General features: G+C 43.9%; 1 protein-coding gene across 4 annotated transcripts; it reads right to left on the bottom strand.

Moving 5' to 3' along the window:
- Window positions 1-5,514: 5,514 nt before the first annotated feature.
- On the bottom strand, window positions 5,515-10,282 carry LOC120668889 (probable S-adenosylmethionine carrier 2, chloroplastic). 4 transcript variants are annotated; one of them, XM_039948713.1, is made up of 11 exons: window positions 9,922-10,280; window positions 9,501-9,583; window positions 9,104-9,180; window positions 8,605-8,695; window positions 8,368-8,421; window positions 8,198-8,293; window positions 7,957-8,046; window positions 7,073-7,124; window positions 6,343-6,404; window positions 6,129-6,270; window positions 5,515-5,930 (listed from the first exon to the last, which is right to left on the bottom strand). In XM_039948713.1, exons 1-10 carry the CDS (start codon window positions 9,971-9,973, stop codon window positions 6,166-6,168), a joined length of 762 nt encoding a protein of 253 aa, XP_039804647.1. In that variant the 5' UTR covers window positions 9,974-10,280; the 3' UTR covers window positions 5,515-5,930; window positions 6,129-6,165. The 4 variants fall into 4 exon arrangements, with proteins under 4 accessions (XP_039804647.1, XP_039804626.1, XP_039804634.1 ...); XM_039948692.1 differs by having other exon boundaries at window positions 6,190-6,270; window positions 9,922-10,279; XM_039948700.1 differs by lacking the exon at window positions 9,922-10,280 and adding an exon at window positions 9,288-9,372 and having other exon boundaries at window positions 6,190-6,270; window positions 9,501-9,574.
- Window positions 10,283-22,319: the final 12,037 nt, after the last annotated feature.

Genomic DNA, 22,319 nt, shown 5'->3' with positions numbered 1-22,319 from the left:
CCGTCGGCCTAACAAGCAACAATCTTAAGCTGGCAGACACTCTAGCCAATGGAAACTCTGTCCCCCTTGGCAAACATCTCTTGGGTTCAGTCTATCATCTGCTCCATCAAGTATTAGTTAGGCTCAGAAACAATCAGTTGATCACTAACCTGGGAGGTCTTTGGTGGTTTATTCAGTTATGGCTGCATATGTACATGCACAAAACCATGGTGGTCAGCTTGTCAAAGATGGAATTCCCATCAAAGGAATTCTTTGAAGAAGAAGAAACAATTACTCGCCGATGCACATCATTCGGCGAAGCAGCCATCATTTTTGACAATGATCCCAAAACCCTTGGCATAACTGACTTCTTCAAGTGCTTCTACAATGGTTTTCCTGAAACCTCTACCATCTGGTTTGCATATCATAATGAGAAGGTGGGTTATGAAAACCCCTTCAAATTCCAGCTTGACTCTTGGAAGACAGATGAAGATGCCACAAAGATCATGAAAGAGATAATCTCCCCAAGGATTCTGCCAGTTAATTTCACATCTGGCAAAGATATTCCCAGTTTTGAATTTTACAACCCATCAGTGGTAGCCAGGCAGCTGGGATTTGGTCAAGTGCCACCTCTTCCTTTCTTTGCTGGCAAAGTTCAATTCAGGGGAGCTCTCAACAATGCCCTCTCTTATGATCGGCTGAAGAATTTGTTGCCCGATGTTGACATGATAGTTCTGGCCGATTGGCAAGTTATACCTTTTACCACCACTCCTTTCACTCAATGGTGGTCAGAATGGCAGAAGCATATCTTCTACAAAGCTGTCAATCTCTACTCATCGCCTTGAATGAGAACTATCAGGCAGCCGATAATGAGGTACAAAATCAAACCCATTCCTTATGCTGCATTACAACATTCTCCATGTGTCTTCTAACAATTATCTGAACAGGATGATGGCACTGATCCCCCCAACCATCAGCAGAAGTGGTCAGCCGATCCATTATGCTCTGCCAGCCGATAAGCCAAATATCGGCTATGGTGCTCCGTCCCTAACAGATGTGGCCATTGGGAGAAAATGCAAGTTACCTATCAAGGTAACAAGTCGCAAGAAGAAGAAATCTCCAGGCCAATCTTCAGCAGCAGCAACACTCCAATCAGATGATTTGGCAAACCTCCCTTCCTCTTCCTCAGAAGGTAACTTTCTGAATTCTCTTTACATCTGCAATCATCTTGATACTAATCATATCACCCACTCCATCTATCAAGATATACCTAAAGATCAATCCGAAGGAGAAGAAGAAAATCTCCGGAGTACACCTCCCCCTTCATCATCTACCATTCAGGTACAAATCTGTTCACTCAGCAAATATTCAAATATCCTTACGATTCTAAATCCGGCATCCCCTTTGATTCCATTAGGTACAGCATTCACCTCCGGCCCCCAGGAAACCCAGGGCAGATTCTCCATTGATCTAGGTATGACTTCGGAATTCATCCATAAAAGCATTTTGTGCATCACTAATAATTACCTTTCAGCTTGCCAATCATGCATTGACTGAATCATCTAACCAGCCGAACATCATTACTCCAGCTTCCACATCTATTCCTCTTGTTCCTATTGGCTCTAATTTCGATGAGATAAACTTGAAACAGGTAAGCACTTTTCTCAGTTGATTTCACAACATCTCTTGTCCTCATCGGCCATTCTAACTCTTGTTTTCCTTTTAGGCACAAAAATCTCCAGACAACAGTCTGTTTTCCTTTCAGATAGGAGCTATCTCCCAAGAGGAAGGAGAGAAAGCAGCATCGGCTGAATCGGCTGCATTACCTGACGAAGTCAAGGCCAAGCTTCAAGAGACACTCCTATTTCTGAATCAAGGCATCGGCCGGCTAGTCAAAGATGCCAAGCCAATTCGTGCTATTCTGGAAGATCTGGAAGGCAAACTCCCAGAAGCGATCGAAGAGGCATTAACTCCTACAGCCTTCATCGAGAGTCACCGCGTACAAGTTCTCAAGGCTCAGAAGCAACTTGCCGATTGTCTTCAGCAAGAAGAGATCATCGGTCAAAGGGACAAGTCTAAAGCCCTTGTAGATTCAGTCTGTGGCAAAATTAAGTCTTTAACTGATACCCAAGCTGCAATCCGGAGGAACAAAGCTGAACAAAGCTCACTAAGGTAAACCAGGCAATAGACATCGCAGATCAAGATCTTTCCTAGATCCCATCGGCCATCACTAGACTCGAAGGTGAAAGACAGAAGCATGCTCGCCAAGCATACCAGCTTCACAAGAGTCTACGGCCGATTCCTGGCTCGTCGGCAGACGATAATCAAGTAATTGAAAATGTTGATCAGATTCGCCAGCGTCCGATAAAAGTAATCCGGGAGGCTCTTGGATTACTGTAAGAACATTCCATGTACTGTAATCTCCAGAAATTGCAAACAGTTTGATCTAATCCCAGAAACATGTCTTTTTTATGATTTATTGTTCTAAGGGCGACTCATATCGTGTCGGCCATGTCACAACCGATGCATTCAACTTACAATCAGTTTTTACATGGTTTTTGCACTAAAGGCAATACTCCTTAGTATTGGCTATAACTTAAAAATCCGGCTGATGCTATAATCGGCCATATCCTTCATCGATCAAGATTCGTTTGAAGAATCTCCAGCTTTTACTGACACGACTTCATAATCAGCCATCCAAAAGAAATCCTTCTCCCATGCTTGACCAGAAAGATAATTCATTTGATCATAACTCACTATATGGGTTTCAGCCGATGCCACACTGAACGACGAATCGGCAGACACTATCTCAACAGTATCATCAACCCATTGAATCAAACATTGATGCATAGTAGATGGAATGCAACAATTGGCGTGAATCCAATCCCGACCCAATAGTAAACTGTAGGAACCTGTGCCATTAATAACAAAAAAAGTGGTAGGAAGGGTCATACTGCCAATTGTCAGATCAACGCATAATGCCCCCAAAGCAGGAGACACAACTCCCTCAAAGTCCTTCAGCATCATATCGGTCTTTCTCAAATCATCCTGGCTCTTCCCAAGTTTGCGCAGCATAACATAGGGCATTATGTTCACAGCTGCACCTCCATCAACGAGCATCTTGGTGACCGGTTTACCATCAACAAACCCTTTCAAGAACAATGCCTTAAGATGTCACCTCTTATCATCTTCTGGCTTTTCAAATGTTGCTAGTAACGGCTCTAAATTCAATTGTGCCATGGCTTCTTCTAATTCTGGTTCGTGATCTTCATCACACAGTGCCATAAACTCTTTCGGCATTATGAAAACCATGTTAATCGGCACAACCGATGATTCAGAATCTTGATCACCATCGGCTCTCGATTTAGCACGCCAAACTTGTGATCTGACTCCTTTCTTGCTCAGAGTTAGCTCTTGCTCTTCCTCTATGATCTCCAGCTGGCGTAGCCTCTGAACACGCCTCTTTTACGATCTGCTCAAACCCCCTGGACACCACTGAGGCTGATTAGTGCGATCTGAATCAGGCTCGCATTCTGGATCCCTTCGCATCGGCTGATCGTCTTGCACCCTGTCATTGGCCATCTGTTCCAGCCGATCGTGTGCGGGTATCCTTCTTCCAGCAGGATCACGTAGCATGGTCCTGCCCCCCAGTCGAGCATGCACTAATACCTTTTTTCCTAGCCAATCATGCATAGGAGTGCGCTCATGTCGATAAGATTCATCAACATGACGTGGCCTTTTATACGATCAGCTGTCTTGACCATTACATTCGGGGCAATCATATGCCGGTGGCAAGGTCAACCCTTTTTCCCAGCAGTAGACAAAGAAAGGGCATCTCCAATGCTCCTTCTCACGACGTGCTTCCTCCTCTTTGCGCTGCTGCCTTTCACGGTCACGCTGGAACTTTTTCAACAGCATTTGAGATGTGACACAATTACGTGGCGTCGAAGAACGTTTGGCCTCATCTTGTGGACCCTTCCCTTTGACCTCATCGGCCGCTATCTGTGAATTGGGATCAACAACCCCAGACTTTCTGGCCGATGATGACGTCAGAATCTTGGCTTGAGGAGGACCTTTGTCTCTGGCCACGTCTACCATGTTCGTGGCGAACGGATGCTGGTCGATCTTCATCGTCCTTTTGGGAGTTTCAAACTTCAGCTTCCCTTGCTCAAACGCCAACTGAATTTTCAGCAAAGAGAAGAGACCATCATCCATTTATTTGTGAACCATAACTATCACCTGAACAATATAACTTTCATTTTTAGCGAGCACCGAATAGATGGCCTATACAACCATGGAGCATAAGGGGGATTGTAATTACAGTTTTTCATTAATACGTGTTACATTGTCCTATTTGTATCACCCTTTCTAGGTTGTGCATGGGGACTTGACATCAGTAACACGAGTACTGAATTCCGGTAAAAGCGAGTGCATAGCTGCGTTGTTGTGCAATATGAGAAGACAATGTGGGTGGAAATTGGTCCTGTGCCCAATGAAAAATATTCAGAAATCATGGTCTCTATCAATGAATAGCTTTATGTGCCATATTTATGCATGTACGGATTCTCCAAAATTGTTTACCAAGAACTGCAAATTGTCAAATACTAATATAATTTTACGTTTCTTCTTCACTATGACTAGGTGATTTATCCAAAACATGCTAAACCGGATGCAAGGCTCAAGTAAAAATCTTGATAAAATGTTTTAGGCAGGTTCTAAAGCTTCTCAGTGATTATGCCAGCCAAAATGCTACACTGAAACAACTGCATAACTCCATTGGGCCAACCCATGGGCGGGACCCAGGGCCTGGCGACCCTGGGCACTAGCCTGGGCTCCATCGCCAAATCTGGAAGAGACTAGAACCAGTTATGTAATGGCTGCTAACGTTGCCATGCCAAAGGTCCGTACGTTCTAGGGTAAGTATGTATTTGATTCATACAGTAGAGACCAAATCATTAGTCTAGAATGAGTTCTTACATCTAGCGTTCAAATCACGGTCATAATCCTCTTCGGTTAGAGATAGGAAGATAATTGTATTAGACTTGGCCCAGGCTCCATTCGCTACCTGGATCCGCCAATGGGCCAACCCAAACTGGCGCGGCAACGCCGCGCCCAGCTTTTGTAGTTCCATCGAACGGCCGATCTGCACCAAATTAATCGCAATAAATACTTCACCCCGTGGTACCGGTACGTAGCCGTCAACTCGTTCTAGCTCTATCGCAGCTTTGCTTGCATGGCTGCCACCACCACTACCGACGGCGGTGACACCGCCGTCGGGCCGGTGCCGTTCAAGGACATCTGCGGCGCCATGCCGCTGCCCAGCGCCGCCACCCCTTGCCGTTCAGGAAATGGGCCTGACGCCTGACTCCAATAAAGGGCAACTGTTAGGCTGGCTCGAAGCCTTGGGCTGGGCTGGCATGGCCGCGTGGACCGCCACGTTGTTCAGTTCGTTTAGCTCGCGAGCAGCTCGTTATAGCAACGAACCTAAAAATCTGGTTCAGCTCTTTACAAAAAAATACAACAAGCCGAGCAAGCTACAAGCCAAGCGAGGCAACGAGCTACGAGTTTTTACGTGGGTCTCAACACGCCGTTCTCTGTGACACCACAGAATCCACCTTCCACAATTGTGTCTGCTCAACAGAATGATCTCAATTCTCAAAGCCGTGACCACCCCGAAAGAAGACTTTCAACCCAAAGGAAAGCCAAGAACTCTTGCTCAAGCGAGACGAATCAACGTTCCTCAGATGGGACATGATGGAATGTGAACCGGGGCGCCATACTCCCCCATGGAAATTTTTATGATGCCGTAATCTATCACCCACCCTCTTCTAAAGTTTGAGCTTAGCATCCCTACGGCGGCTCCTCTGAGCCAGAACCGGTTTTGTTTTCTCCAGAACGCCAAAGAAGATTGATCCGCCGATGCCGATCCACAACACCCTTGGCTCGATACCCTGCCACCAGGATGATATAAATCAATCCAATTGCACCTGCCTGCCCGGCATATGCAACTGCATATTCAAAGGTGCGGCCCAGCTATTCTATGGAGTACTTTATTGAGATAGGAGACATGTAACGAGCGAAAATTTTCAAATATGGACCACATAGTATTTGAAATGCAGCAGAATGTAAAATTTAATGCCATTTCTCACCGTCATTGTGGACTCATGTAAATTCTTGTTACTGGATCTACTTCGGTTGCAAAAGTTTTACCTTCAAGAAGGCGCCAGCGCCTTCCTCTCGCAGAATAGTTTGAGCACAGTCTATGAATCCTCTATGTTGGTTTGCCTGTCCCTGCAAGCAGAGGAGACTATAAAGTATAGCAGTGATTCGCAAAAATGGATGTCCTGTAGCCACAAGATCTACCTGAATCATCAATCTTGTCTTCATGACATCGAGGGGCGTTGTTAGAGCACCAGTAATGGCACCTGACAATATGAAGTGGAGATTAAACCTACCGTCATGCATAGGAGTATAGGACAATAGAAGGGTACGGCAACAAGAGTGCCATTGGCTCTTGAAATGCAATATTTAGAAAGGAAATACTTATATATGCTGGTTTGGTGGGGGAGTCAGCACCCACATGTAAAAACCACCAGCACATTGATACAATGTCAGCAAAGCTAGTCTGGATTTTGGCTTTTGGTGCAGACAGTAGCCACAGTAGAAGAGTACACATTGTTTGGTAATTCAAGGTTCAAATTAGAAGGCTTAAAAAGTTTGAAGGTCGTAATGTGCGTTTTCTCCATTGCTTTATGATTTGCCTGGAATTTCTGATGTTTAAATTTTTAGACATGGGTAAAGCTCATTGAGAAGCCAATCTAGAATTTATCTTGTCTTCTATCATGTCGCTTTGGTGTCTCAACAGAATGATTGCATGTTTGCAAAACAAAGGAGGATTACACTTGATAAAGCCAATGTTACTTTGGCAAGAAAGAGATACGAAAAATCGCATGGAAAACTAAGAAAACTTGAAAAGAAATATTGATATAAATGCTTATAGGATACCAAAGGTGCACAAGCTTGATAAAATATAGGAAGGAATAGCAAATTGGAATATACAGGGAACCAGCCTAGCAGGGAAGTTCAGTTGTACCAGCAAAAGCACCAATAATTGCATTTTCTGCGTCTTTCAAATCCCTCTTTGCCTGGATCCATAAGAAAGGTAATATACAGTCAATAAGTGCTACAGATCCTAGGATATATCAGCTCCAGGTGCTATGGAACAATAGCTAGTCATGTGTTTGCATTTACCTAGCAATATTTTTGCAATTAACTATGGCAAGTCAGTTTAAACTCACTAAAACTCAAAGATAGGTGATAATAAAAGTCTATCACTCCCACATCCCGCATGTAGCCAACTAGCCATAAAACAAAAATAGAGGAAAGCAGTTCCTATTGCTAATAATTATCATCTGCTTGTTGCCTTGCTGGAAACAACAGTGGGAATCAACACATCCTGTGTTCTAGAAATCCGGAGACTGGCAATGAAGCAAACCACAATTACAAATACTGGAGGCACCTTGAAGCCCCGAACTTTTTTGAGGAGATAAATTAGAAACAACAAAGAAAGAGGTCCACAATGAATGCGATAAATTCAGAAACAATAGAAAGGCCACACTTGTCCTGGAGTTAAGTTGCTATGATATATGGATTTTGTGGTCTAGTACTTCCATGATAAATTCTATTATAGTATCTTCTTTGACTGTTTTATCTTGAATTTTAGGTGCATTCACTTTGAATGTCTTCTCTTCCATTTGTTCATGGGCAGCATAATGCTATGGTATTGATCATATAATATTACTTCCCCTTACTAGAGTTTGATTCATTTTATTAGTTCCGACTAGTTTTTTTTTCTCTCTCATCCTAATGGTTCAACTTCCATTCAGGCCCTAATCACTCCTCATGGCATGCTGCTTTAAAAGATAAATAGATTTCTTCATGCACAACACATAAGATTCATTAAACATAAACAAGTACCGCTAATCGATAGCCGATTCGGAGCTGCTCATATATGCAAAATTGAATAGCATCAAATGGCAGATCTCGCAGTAGAAAGGATCCATAGCCCTTCAAACAAAAGACACAAGTGTGTGAAACTGATCATCCACTGAGATTAGAATTTAGACAGCAAAATAGAACTATTGGTGGTCCTAATAGATGTCAGTATTCCACAAAATGTGGAACAAAGAAAATTGTCATATGATTAAAAGATACATACAGCATAAAGACCCTTGATTCCTTCTTTAGCAACAATAAGGCGAACAGCATCAGGCGCAGTCTTGAATTGACTCATTTGCATTCTTTGCTTAACCACCTGAATCCAGTGAAATCTAATTTAAATTTCAGCAACATTTGAATGTGCCAAGGGCAGAAACAAATAAAACTGACCTCCGTGGGAACACGAATAAGAGAAGAAGCAACCCCACCAATTGCCCCTGCAGTCTGTTGGACATTTCTTCAGAACACAGAACCATTGTAATTTGTAAAGAAAAATGGTTAGAAAGGTTATAGCATAATAGTATTATTTTTTCAAGCATATCTCATTCATTTGCTCTAAGCAATTTCAAATACTCGAAATTAAAGAAATTAATAAGGCTATGATAGATACTTTTTAAGCTGACTTACCAAATGAGCAATAGCACTCAAATTTTCAGGAAGCAATTCCAGTAGTTTTCTTTTAGCTGGTTCATACACTCCCACAAATATTGCAGAAGCACTGTAACAAATGTGGCATTGCTCAGAGAAAACAAATGGAAACAGAGATATGCAGCAAAAACAAACTGATAATGATGACATAATCATGGTCTCAGATTCTCAATACAGGTATATATAGCATATTTGTAACGAATATAACTAGGCATTAACCTTGGAAATATGATCATGGACTAGTAAGTAGTAACACCTCAACAATATGGAAAATAATAAAACTAACAATAACATAGGTATGTATTATAGTACAACATTAGCATGAAATAGATGAGAATAGGCCCTGCTGCAATACACTATAACAGAAGTGGGGTATACCCAAATTCAGTTTGTATTCCAACAGCATGATAACAACCTCTACACTAGTATAAGAAACCTATTATTCTTCAGTCTTCAGCATAATTTAGTAAATACTCACGGAAGAACACCCATGATATTTCCACCTAACCCAGCATACAAGCCTTTCCATTGAATTTTACTTCCGCCTTGAGCAGCCTATACAGAGAGGAGAAAAATTCTCACAAAATGAATCTATGAACCTTATTCAAGAACATGGTTCATCAGCAGATAAAAATTGAAACAAGCAGTGCTGCTTCACCAACAGATAGGATTCTTATGGACGTCACAAGCACATCAGGAAGACAATGCATTGTTGCTTCAAGAACAAGATTGTGGAGACACATTGGTCTAAAGTCACTAAACCAAGTGAGTTAATCAGCGCCAAAGATATGTATTTTACCATGCATATAAGTATGGGTTATTTGCAGAATAAGCTGAACATAAGGGCACTCCATGTAAATATGTAATCAACTGACCTGAAGCCTCGTCTTTATTGTATCAATAGGGTATAAAGCTGTTTCGACAACAACACCAGCAGCTCCTCCAGCTACAGCACCCTCTGAAATTGGGGGGAAAGACGTCAAGCAAATGCAGCACCAGGAACAACTAAAACCATATTATATGCCATAAAGTGCTGCTATGTACCTAAATCCTAATCCAGTTGCAGTAAAGCAAACTTGACTATGGAAAAATGATATGGCAGCGAACTTGCTGCAACAACTCTCAGATGTCTACAGTACCACAAAACTGTACACCCTGATAAACAAATAAATTCGCATTCCTCCACATAATCCAACCCAAAATGAATTATGACCAAAGATGTGAAAACTTGAACGAAATGGAGCCGGAGTTCGATCCGCTCTGAAATCTTTGTTTACGAAAGAAAATGCCCCCTACCAAAAAGAACTTGGAGCAGATTGCACGATCCCCCGTCTTCACCACCGCCCATGGCTGGCCAACATTTCTTGCGCGGCTCAGTCAGCAATAGCGAAATCCGATGGAAGAACTGGTATGGGAAGCCAAGGGATTGCGCGCTGAAGCGCCCTCCCCTTGTGTATTCTCCAAGATGAAGAGAACCAATCCAGGCAACAGCGAATCTGGAGAACTGGGGGGAATGGGTATCGGTTTTGGCCCTTGGTCCAGCAAGAAATGGGGAGGATTTTTTTTTTTGAACTTAGAAATGGGGAGGATTTTGTCGCCAAGTTTCCAGAGGTTTTGTGGTACGGTACAGGTTGGTCTGGTTTCAACGGGTTACGCGAGACAGACGATGGTGGGAAAGAAATCTCATATGCTCCTACAAGATCGGGTTCGGTGCGGGTTTCGGTTTTTCGAGTTTGATGTTGGTTTTTCGCCCACAGTTTTCAGGTTCGGGTTTGGGTTTGGGTTTGGTTTCGGGTTCGGTTTCGGGTTTTGGTTTCCACCCGTGGATATCCAATAGATATCCGAAATAAATTATTTGGAATTAAAACTCATGTTTTATAATATGTTAATGATAATTTGTTTACTTAGACTATTAAATTTATTGAAAGTTGAGTCATAAAAATATTTATTATTTGTTGCCTCTTGTTTATACATGTGAATATGTGTATATTTATCTGCGGGTTTCGGGTATCCATTCGGGTTTCGGGTATCCGCGGGTTTGGTTTTGGTGATGGATTTCCACCCGAATTAGTTTCGGGTTTGGGTTCGAGTTTCGATTTCGGGTTTCGGGTTCGGGTGCACGGAGACTCCACCCGATCCGAACCCGACCCATTGCCATTCTTATATGCTACTACACCGTATACATAAGAAAGATCTATCAGAAATAAAATCGGATTATTTCATCATTGTAGTCACACAAAATTTGGGATTAAACAAGAACTTGTGCAAAAAAAACAATTAAAATCTATCAGAAATAGACTTCCTCCTTATTTATAAGCCGATTTGTTCTTTTCTTCTTCCTTAGACAAGTACCAGGCCCGGCCCTGAGGGGGGGTCGAGCTGTGCAGCCGCCCCAGGCCCCCAAAACGTAGGGGCCTCCCAAGGTAACACGCATACATATATAGTATACTTGTAAATGGGTTAGGTTCACACGACAAGTAAGAAGCAACGCAGAAGGCCTACAAGCTAATCACGTAGTCATGCTTGTCTAATTGGTAATTGCGTACCACGCTACCGACTCATCGATTCCTTGAATTCTCATTGTCGTTGTTCATTCACTCACCCTAATTGGATTCCAATCTCACTGCCCGTAACTTGTAAATCATATGATAGACTGATACTAGCCCCTTCATTGATCCTTCGTCTTTGAAGTCAGAATTCATCTGTTAGCATCTACCCTCTATATCTACGTTTGATAATTATCTTTTTGAAAATTTCAGAGCCCTCATGTCATCTAGAAGACACCCATCAAAGTTAAAACTATTGAAGAATTATTTCAGGTCTGTAATATCTCAAAAAAAGTTAAATGGTTTGGCCACTTTATGCATTGAGAATAAATTATTGGTAGATCAACACTAATGCCATCATCGATGATTTCGCATTGAGAAATGCTAAAAGAAATTTTAAGCTAATATGTATAAATTGTATGATATAAATGTTGCTTTGGACACTTTAAAGTGTTTTTGACTACTACTGTTATTGTTATTATTAGTTCATAGTATTGTTAGGGGGACCTCTATTTTTAGTTACGCCCCGGACCACCAAAAACTCAGGACCGGGCCTGACAAGTAGTAGAAATTCTGGCGCGCCTTTGGCGCGCTCTACCCTTCGGTGACTGGCTAATGGTACTATGTTTAGGTGAACTACTTTTATGTGGTAACACTCCATGTGTTTTAATTGAATAATTTAAAAGGTAGACACATGAATATTATTCATTCACTTGCATGCATGTAGAGAAGCCATCGTAACTTTCGTACGAGGGCGACGCAGTTGTGGTGGTCTAATTCATTCGCATTGGCACTTCTGGTGGTACATTCAGATATTAGCTTAGGCCTTAGGAGGTCCAAGGGCATATTATCGTCATATGAGCACTTCAACTTCATGGTCCCTTTTTACAAAATAAATAAATAAGTATGCTGGAGATCTGAACTACTGAAGCAGGAACATCTTTCAGAGAATCACGCAATGGGTCCTTGTGTGGCGGACTGTCTTGCTCGTCCCAGCTCGTGTTCGCTGGCGCCCATGCCCATGGTTCTGGAGGCTCCAGTGCTTGGCATCCTGAGTCAAGTTTGAAAACTGATACGAGTTATGATCTTATATCATGTTCTCCAGTTGTAAAAAATTTGTCTTGACTTGGGTTTCAGTTCTATTAGGATAGGTCAAATTCAGGAGTGTAACTCGTACATTTTTTTTGTATGAGCAAAGCAGAGCAATTTTCTGGGGTGTGGATGCTTACCTGAGGCACAACGACATCAGGTGGAGGAGCACACATGTAAGGGGATCACAGAACCTGCAAATGTCAAGATCAAGGCAGCATATCATAAGAAGAATTGAAGTATCAACGTGCCAGGTGCTTTCATCGGAAGCAAAGACCATTTTTCTCATGTAGACAATCTTTGCTATTTTCTAGTTGTTATTGCGATATAGGTGTTGTATCTGGTATTGCAATAGAGTGACCCTGGATATGGAATGTAAGAATATAACAAAGCAGAGGAAACAGTGGTTGTATTCTCTCTGTATATATATTGTAAGGATGCGATATAGGTGTAGATAAAGTCTAATTCAGAATCTTTTTTTGATGTTCTAACACTGTGTCTGTTGGTGCAACAGTGACTGCTCTAAACAATCAAGATATGGAAGTAGGTTGTTGGGACCAGAAAATAAATGGAGAAAGGATTAAAGTGGCACACAACAATAGCCATGAAGGCAAAGTTTTATACATTTAGTTTGCAATACAGGTTGTCAGTACAGGTCATTAAGTATAAAATAAAATGGTAGAGTTAAGCTAAATTCATAATTACTTTTTCAAAAAAAAAGATGAAATTGAAAAGAGTAGGGAATATGCAAACTATAGACGAGAAGCAGAGCTGTTACCTAATAGTTTTCTATGCCCTCACCATCAGCAGCAATTGCTTTTCCTTTGTCCACAGCCATTTGTTCAGAAGTGGGATGACTTTGTCATTGTGCACGACAGGCAGATGTCTCAACTAATGTAGAACATGTTAACCAATCACAGGACAACAACAATCAATATTGTTTAGGAGGCAAGCAATTGCTTCTAGTTGAAATGTGTATCGTTGATGTTACACAGAAGTCCAAAACCACAGTGATGCATATGTACATGGCTGTAACTTCTGAATGTGATTCAACACTTTATTGCAAGTGAAAGGAATCATACTTCATACTAAGACTAAAAGTGCTAATGTAGATGGCCTCTTCAGTTCAAATAAAATGTTTAGGCTTTGAACTCGACTTCAAAAGTTTGAGAAGAGACATTAAGGTGGAAGAAAAGGACCTCTTCAGTTACACATTGAATTTGTATGTGGGTCTTTATATAAGGTTGTAAAGATGAATTATACTTAAATATGCAACCTTCTTTGTAGTTGATGTATGTTATTTGGCTACAGAGTACAGAGCTTAATTTATAGTTCTCTGGTTATTATAAACTTGACAGATGCAAATTTTTTTCTATTTGGAACAAAGATACATGTTTCTGTAATTGGCAAGTTAGGTGTTTGGAGCGTAAACTCCAGCTACATGACATATATGGAAGCCTCATAAATATTGTCAAATCAAATATGCATTGTGCTCTTTTTGCATGACAGGGTCAAATAAGGTGCCTCGGTGTGTATTATACATTTCTTGAACCAATTTTGGAACTATACATTTTTTGAACCAACTTTAGAATTTATATTTCTTGAACCAACTTTGGACATATACATGATTGTTCCCATTTCATGAACGATGGCATATGAGAAGATACGAAGACCAATGATTGGATTATTTTCATCTACTAGTAAGGTGCACGTGCGGCACGCACGTGTTTTAGAAAAACCAAATAAAAGAATTATGTTACAAAAAAATGTATTCATAGCCACATCTACCATTAGTTTGTGGATACAATATTTAGTACATTGTTCGATACAAATTTACCCAAAATAAAAATTTTGAGATATACAAATTATATGGACATGACCATACATACATGCAACCCATTAATGACATCGCAAGAATTATATAGGAGGGTAAAGGTAAGAATAAAATATTTGCATTGGTCATATCTTGATTGTAGCACATATTTTTTTCAGAAAATCCACATATGAATGCCACATCTAACATACATATTATAAAAATTTAATGATGCAGAATCTTCGCACCATGTCGCCAGAATTTAATTTCCAACTCATATCCCATTTATGATGGACTCCGATGTCACTGCGAACGATTAAAGTTCCATTAAGTAAAAAAAACCAATCAGATTGGCCCTTTGAATTTATAATGTATTAGTGATAACCAACAACATCTACACTAAAAATGGATACATCATATGAGATACCTTCATTTTGAAGACCATAGAATATCTCTGAAAACCAGCGATATCTGAAAAATTTCAATGCTCACAAATTAAATAATATTACATTCTAAGGTCTATATAGAAATTCTATCCGTACAAACCAAGGTATCATAATTTGCCTACCATTACTTGAACCCATGCAGTGCGAACGTGTTTTAACCTGTGTAACTGTACTTTGCAAGGAAGGGTGGACCACCGGGGTGATAAGCGGATCTCCTGAAATTAAATAATACTAAGGAGTGTTTTGCATGCAATTTCACAGATTTAAAATTTAAATTACCAATACCTTGCTTGTTCATGTTCCTCATTTGACGATTCTGTAGAGAATTTGTAATTTTCGCATGTCTTTTTTCTGCTGAAAGTCGGCTATACCGTTCCATATCCATGTTCCTGATACGATCCTCTGGCGTAATCTCTTGCGGTGCTTAAATTGGTTAAGTGCCGTCCCGATTAGTTAGAACTCAAATGAAGAAAATTTATCAAACGAACAACGCTCAACTAAGCAACATATATTCCCATTACCTGTATGACAGGTTGCGGGCCCGGCAATTGTTGATTGTGTTGAATTCCCGACGGAGGCATTTGGTGGCAAAATAGGATCAGGCTCTACCAGATATTTCTTGCGATAATAATACTCTCTTGCCTTTGCACGCCTTTTCTCCTTCTCTTCCTCCGGCAAGTCAGCATATTTACTGGCAGCAGTTTTTTTTGTACCAACAGATGTAGGACCTGTAACACACGGAGACCCTGCATGTCTTTCACGATCTTTTGCACGTCTTTTTTCCTTGTCTTCTTCTGTCATGGCGGCGTTCCTTTCCCTCCTGCTTTGTCGATTCCGTTCATTAGGATCAATGTTCTCGAGTCCATCTTCACCTGCAAATAACATGCAGCGTCATCACAAACACCAAATAAAAAATGAGATTCTGTGCAAAACATTGAATACACGTTACCTGTTCTTTTCCGCTTGGTTGGTGCCAAAGATACGTCCGGAGCACTGTTGGAAACATCCGTCAGTGGCCGCCGGCGATCCATTGGTGCACGAACATGCACCACTTACGTTCTCCTCGCTCCTGACGAAACGGCGACCTTTCTCTACCCTCGAGGAAAACAGGCGGCGTCGGCGGCGTCTATGGGAGACGGACGCGCGCGTGGAGGAAAGTGGGTGATCGAGGATCGTGGGTGTTCGGCGTCGCGGCAACGCGGCTTGCGGCGGCGTGTAGAGGATCGTGGGTGATCGGCGGCGCGGCAACGCGGCTTGCGGCGTCGTGTAGAGGATCGGGGTGTTGGCGGCTTCGGCGGCGCGGCAACTCGGCGGCGCGGCGCTGGCGGCTTCGGCAGCGCAGCAACTCGGCGGCGCGGCAAGGCGCGGCTTCGCCTCACGCAGGGTCTGTGCCTCACGTCCAGCGCCGCCCGGTGGCAAGGATGGCGACCACGACTAGGAACTGCACAAACTGCTGCAAGCAACAGTTCAATATGTACACGTACGTAATAGCTAGCTAGCGTTAGGAGCTTTGCCGGTTAAGATCATTGGATGGCTCACATACCTTACTGCAGACTCGTAGTGTGCCTTGTCGCTTGCCTCACCATGAAGCGGCTGCGGTTCCAGATGAGCGAACACGGAGCAACACAGCCTGGGGAGCAGCTACGGCGTGCTGCGGCCGTGCGGCCGGAGAGCAGGCAGCGGTGTCGGAGGTAGCCACGTCGAAGTGAGCGTCGTCGTCGGACTGGTTGCGTGCGCTGCTCTGTCGGGAGGACGCGTCGTCGGAGGCGGCGCCGTAGGCAAGATGCAAGGCGCAGGAAACTCGTGGCTGATTTGCATGCGTGTGGCTAGTTAAACATGGAAACATGCATGCAGACTTTGCAGAGCTGATTTGATTCCTTTCCATCCATCAGAACATGCGCGGGAGGCAGCCTCACGCAGGGAACAGCGTCAATCCGGGCGGTGCGGCTGGCTGCGGAGGGCGCCTCACGCAGGGACCAGCGTGAATCCTGGGCGCGTACGCGCGGTGGGTAGGGCTCCCAACGGTCAAAAAATTTGGGCCAAAGTCTGGGAAACATTTTAGAAACACTCTTTTTTTTCCTTGATCTTCTAGATTTCCTTGTCCATGTTTCTTCCAGGTGGAGACAGCAAGGGGGAATGTGAGGGGTGGGTAGGAAATTTTTAGGTGGATGGTGACTTCAAAAGTTAAGGTTATTTATAGTATAGATAGATTCCTTGTCCATGTTTCTTCTAGGTGGGGACAGCAAGGGGGAATGTGAGGGGTGGGTAGGAAATTTTTAGGTGGATGGTGACTTCAAAAGTTAAGGTTCTTAAGAGTATAAATAGATTCCTTGTCCATGCTTCTTCTAGATGGGGACAGCAGGGGGGATGTGAGGGGTGGATAGGAAATTTTTAGGTGGATGGTGACTTCAAAAATTAAAGTTCTTTATAGTATAGATAAAATAGCACATGCATTTAAATCCTGAATATTGATTTGGGTGGGGGTGGGGGTGCCTCTGCATATGAAGAGGCCACGAGTGTTCCCATATTTGCCTATACAATTGGTTTCAAAAGGTAACCGATTGAACTCTAAAACAATAGGATTAATCTATTTGTATCATAACTAACTCACTTTGCACAAATTCCACTCAACTCTATGGCATTTGAAAAAAAAACTCCCCATTCTCAAACCCTACATCTTGGTGACCTTAAAATCTATTGAAGGAAGAGGGAGAGGAGAATGAATCTAGGGGGCATTACAGAGGAGACCACAACACCCATGGGATTGCTTGCAATGGAGTTGTAGCTCCCCTTGCGATCTGCGTGTACTTGAGAGGGTAGGAGCAGTAGGTGTGCTGCGTTTGTTGAGAAGGAACACCAAGGACCACCCATGAGATTGCTTGGAACGGAGCTGTAGCTCCCCTGCTGATCTGCTTTGTATGAGAGATGGAAGGAGCGGAAACTCCGCAGCTGTGCTGAGTTGAGGAAGATGCCTTACCGACAACCGATGATGTGGACCTCAGTGATGCGGGAATTAGAGGGGCCTTTGCTCGTGGTGGTCGAGGAGCGCTGCTAGATTAGCCCAGGGTGAGGATAGCAGCGGCATGCCAATGATGCCAGGGAGGTGTGGGCGGCACAGCCTCACACGGGCTTTGTCTTGTCTCTGTCCACTAGCCAGAGGATAGGGATGCGGGCGGCACGGTACGGCAGGTGGGGGGAGGAGGGAGGCCGGTAGGGCGGAGGGGATGGAATCTCGGGAGAATCGATTGGGGAGCGGGGCCACGCGGACAAGGTCTGTGGCCATCGATGCGAAGCCGGCAGGCGGTCGAGCGGTCGGCGGAGGGCGGCGGGTCATGCTGCAGGCTGAGCGCAGGCGAGAAAGAGGGTGGCGGAGAGGCGAAGGAGACGCACAGGTTCGCGAGGATTCGCGAGCGCCCTAGTTTGGCTTAGCAGGGTTTTAACACCCAGATGTTAATCAACACTAATTAATTGTGATCAGGGTCATTAGTTCCGAGTTTAAACCACAAATCATGAGATAGCAAAATTTCTGTCAGCTTGGGCCAGACCAGTCTAACCGGTCAGGACAACCGGTCTGACCAGTTGAACTGATTCAACCGTTTTATTTGGGCCCACATCATTTAAACATCTCTCTCCGTCACCAGATCATGTCCTCACCCACCTCCCTCAGCTCCCTCACCGAGCTCCCCTCTCCCCAAACCCTCTCTTCCAAAAAATCCCCCATTTCCACCCAATCCAAGGCCGGGGAGAGCTTCAAATCGGTGGAGGATCATCTTCTCCATGAGTTCCTCCCCGGGGTGACATGGAATCTCAAGTTCTTCGTGGGGGAGGAGCCCATTTAAGGTAAACAAGATAGGGTTGGGTCGATCTCCTTTTCTAGGTGAATACAAGTGAATCCCTTTGGTCAAATACCTCTAATTGTAATCATGAACTAAAACTTAGGAGGGATTTAGAATTTTGTGGGCTAGTTAATTCACCCAAGGTATCTTACCTAGGGTTGGGTGAATCCATCTTTCTAGAAGGTTTTAGTCGAATTCCTTGGGTCAAGATCATCTTTATGCATCTCTGAACTTGGGCCTAGAAAGAATTTAAAATTGGTGGACTAGTTTAGCCGCGACATGGAGTCTAGTTTTTATCTGGAGAGGACCGGTCTGACCGGTATCATGTTTGGGTTGTATGGGACCGGTCTGACCGGTCGGGTGGACCGGTCTTACCGGTGGGGCTTTGGCTAAGGGGGGTTAAATACGGGGTCGTTGGTGCAAATAGTTAGAAACTAATTTGGTTATTGGCTACTTATATTTTTTTGTAAATCATGCCTGCATTCCTCATATCACATGCATATGCATACATGTAGCAGCCGCAGCGGAGGAGGTGGTGTACGAGGTGGTTGCGGAGCAACAGGAGCCGCAGAAGCAAGCCCACCACAGGAGGTTCGTGGGGAGTTGGCTCAAGGCCCAACTGACCCTAGTGCTGAGCAGCAGACTCAAGACAAGCCCCGATGCACGTCCTATTATTTCAAATTACGACACCTATATATATCTCTATTACTTGTGCATTAAGTTTAGGAATTGTTTGGAACCCTAGTTGCATGATTCATAGGTTTTCTTGAGTTACACTAGTATGTATAGGACGATAGAAATGCTATGCTTAATGGTTCTCGGTAGAAGTCGAGTGATTTCTTGTCACTCGCGAGATATAGAATATTTAGAAGTCGAGTAATTCCCGGTTACTCGCGAGATACAAGATATATTCATATTCCAGTACATGAGTTGTGAATTTGATATGGAAAGAATGGAGAATTGAGACCGGATGGGAAATGATGAGGATATATAGATATGGCAGCAGGACAGGGTTCCTGGGTGTCTTAGTCCCGTCTGTGTCGGTTAAGGACCGTACCGTTGTTAGCCCTGCTGATCATGTTTGAATTGTACTAACCGTATGCCGAGAGTAGTAGGTAGTCGAAATCGGTATGCCGAGTACTGCCTCACCTCAAAAGTACAGGACTCCATCTCACCTCCTGGGTAGTCGAGTAGTCACGGAGAAACGGGGATGCATGTGTTTATTTTTTGGTGGTCTCACGTTGAGCTTGGCTGACCATATGATGGTGGGGCGGTCCTGTAGTTCGAGCTATATAGAAATTGGAGCTAAAAAAATGAAAATAAGGAACTACCTTAGTCGCTTTTCTGCAAAATAAACCACCAGCCAAATGTCTTGCATGTCTAGGTATGTGGACTAAGTATACCCACTGGTCGGGTAAGTCTTGCTGAGTGTTAGTTGCTCAGGGTTTGTTGCCACCAATTTTTATTTCAGGTCAACCAGATGTCGACTTCTGTCCCTGCTGTGTCAAGTTCATCCGCCGGGACACAGAGGATTGGAAGGTAGTGGAGTGAGACCCGTAGATTAGGGAGGCGGCTAGTTGCACGCTTGAGGGCGGTGTGTGCAGCCTCTCTGTTCTGTTTAGACCGGTCTGAGGACTGGTCTGACCGGTAGTCCCTAGGGGCGACCATACAGGCCAGTCTGACCGGTTAGGCTAACCGGTCTGACCGGTGGCGTTGAGGCAGATTGTGGGCAGTAGTGTAGCATAGTCTATTACTCAGTGTAAATTCTAGCTTTAATAGTTGTAAGACTTATAAATTAGGTTTGTATTTAAAACAGGTTGTAAAACTATGGTATTGAACTTGGTTTGTAAAAAGTTATGTATTATCCTATGTCGTGTTGTTATATTTTCAAGTATTTGTCATGCTTGTACCATCTGCGCCCGCCTTCGCGTGGGACTACCGGTGTTGTTTCGATCGGGCCATGGGTTGAGAAAGGACTGTCAAATTAAACCATTAAGCTAATGCGCCCAATGTGTTCAAATAACGGCCATTATGCTTAATTTAGAGTTTTAATTTGGCGGTTCCGTCACAGCTGGTATCAGAGCCGAAACACATCGGGGGTGGTACAAGCATGACTAATTTTTAGATATTACAAATTAAAAAAATGGATTTCTAATTTAGGATAAAAGTTGTTTAGCGATGTGGTTGGGTTTGTTCGTAGTAAGCCCTATATATAGTTTATGTTGGAGTCGAGGTAGATGCTTAGTTTTGGTTGTGAGGTTGGCGCGGGACGATCATGCATCATGCAGATTATATTTTTCTTCCGGTTGCATAAGGAAGTTGGTTTAGGGACTCATGCATCATATTATGCATCATGGCATTAGTATTTTCAACTTTGCATTGAAGATTTGGTTTAAGTGGGGTTGGTACATAGCTTTAGCTTGGTAGTTATATTCCGGGTGGTGACCAGTCTGACCGGTTTTGGCCACCGGTCTGACCGGTTGTCACACGTCGAGCCACACAGTGCCATGCACTTAAGCCGCACAGTGCTATGCAGACCGGTCTGACCGGTTAGTTTCACCGGTCCGACCGGTTGAGCACAGACAGAGACTGCTGCAATGTGTTTAAATAATTTATTTTCTGCAATTTCTTTCATGATTCGGATCTTAGTCACTGTCGAGATTATTTTATGTAATCAAGATATGTAACTAATCCAATCATGGTTGAAATGCAGAATGGTGGACCCACCGAACCCTCCTGATTTGGCTCAAGCCATTGCGGCCATGCTCACCGGACGCGACGAGCAGACGGCACTCCTCTGCGAGCTTGTGCAGCAGGGCAGAGCGCCGCGGCCTGAACATCACCACCAGCCACCTATCCCTGGTTATGAGCAATTTCTGAATACTCAGCCACCGCTTTTTCATAAAGCGGATGAGCCATTGGAAGCGAACAGCTGGCTCAGGACCATAGAGTCCAAGTTTACTCTGCACCCCTATAAAGACAACGACAAGGCAGAATTTGCAGCCCAGCAGCTTAGGGGCCCTTCACGCACATGGTGAGCCAATCATGTGGCCATGTTCCCTGAAGATACTCGGTTCACCTGGGCACAGTTTAAAGAAGCATTCAGGGCACATCATATCCCTGCAGGAGTCATTCGCAGGAAGCTCGCCGAGTTCTTGGCCCTGAAGCAGGGCAATAACAGTGTGCTACAGTATTCCCAGGCTTTCAACACCCTATCACAATATGCGGGGTATCATGTAGACACCGATGAGAAGAAGCAGGCTTGCTTCAGGCAGGGGCTTAGCAGCAAGCTCCAAGATCGCCTGGCGATAATCAAGTTTGACAGTTTCAGCGAGCTAGTCAATGGGGCTATAATTCAGGAGGATGCCCACCTAGCTCATAAGGCCGAGAAAAAGAGAAAAGCGCCGGCAGCCGGATCTTCCAACAGCACTCCCCAGAGGTTTCGTTTGGTACAGTCGGGCCCACAGAGAGCCGCCTTTCAGCACCAGCCACAGCAGCAGTGGGGGTATCGACCACCTCAGTATACACAACCATCGGGGACAGTCAGGCCTCCTGTTCCTCAGCAAAGTGAGCAGAAGGTTTGGGTGCAGCAGCAGGGGGTGCGCCCAAATTTGTTTCCATGCTACAATTGTGGGCAGCCGGGACACTTTGCACGGTACTGCCCGATGCCACCAAAGCAGGGCCAGCAGTCCGGTCAGCAGAGTCAGAAGCAGCATGTGGCTCATTTCAAGCGGGGGCAAGTGCACTACACCACCCTCGAGGGTATCCCAGAGGGAGCTCTAGTGATGACGGGTACGTTCTCAGTAAATGATCAATCCGTTAAAGTATTATTCGATTCAGAGGCATCTCATATATTTATTAGCAAGGAAGGTGTATGTAGGCTTGGGTTGAAAGCAGAAAACATGCCAAGTCCGTATAATATTCATTCGCCCGGGGGCCAATTAATTACCAATCAAATTGTCAG

This window comes from Panicum virgatum, chromosome 2K (assembly GCF_016808335.1).
Source record: "Panicum virgatum strain AP13 chromosome 2K, P.virgatum_v5, whole genome shotgun sequence".
In the NCBI taxonomy this organism is placed as follows: domain Eukaryota; kingdom Viridiplantae; phylum Streptophyta; class Magnoliopsida; order Poales; family Poaceae; genus Panicum; species Panicum virgatum.
Note: the sequence above shows the minus strand (reverse complement) of the source record. Positions and strands in the feature narration are given on the sequence as shown.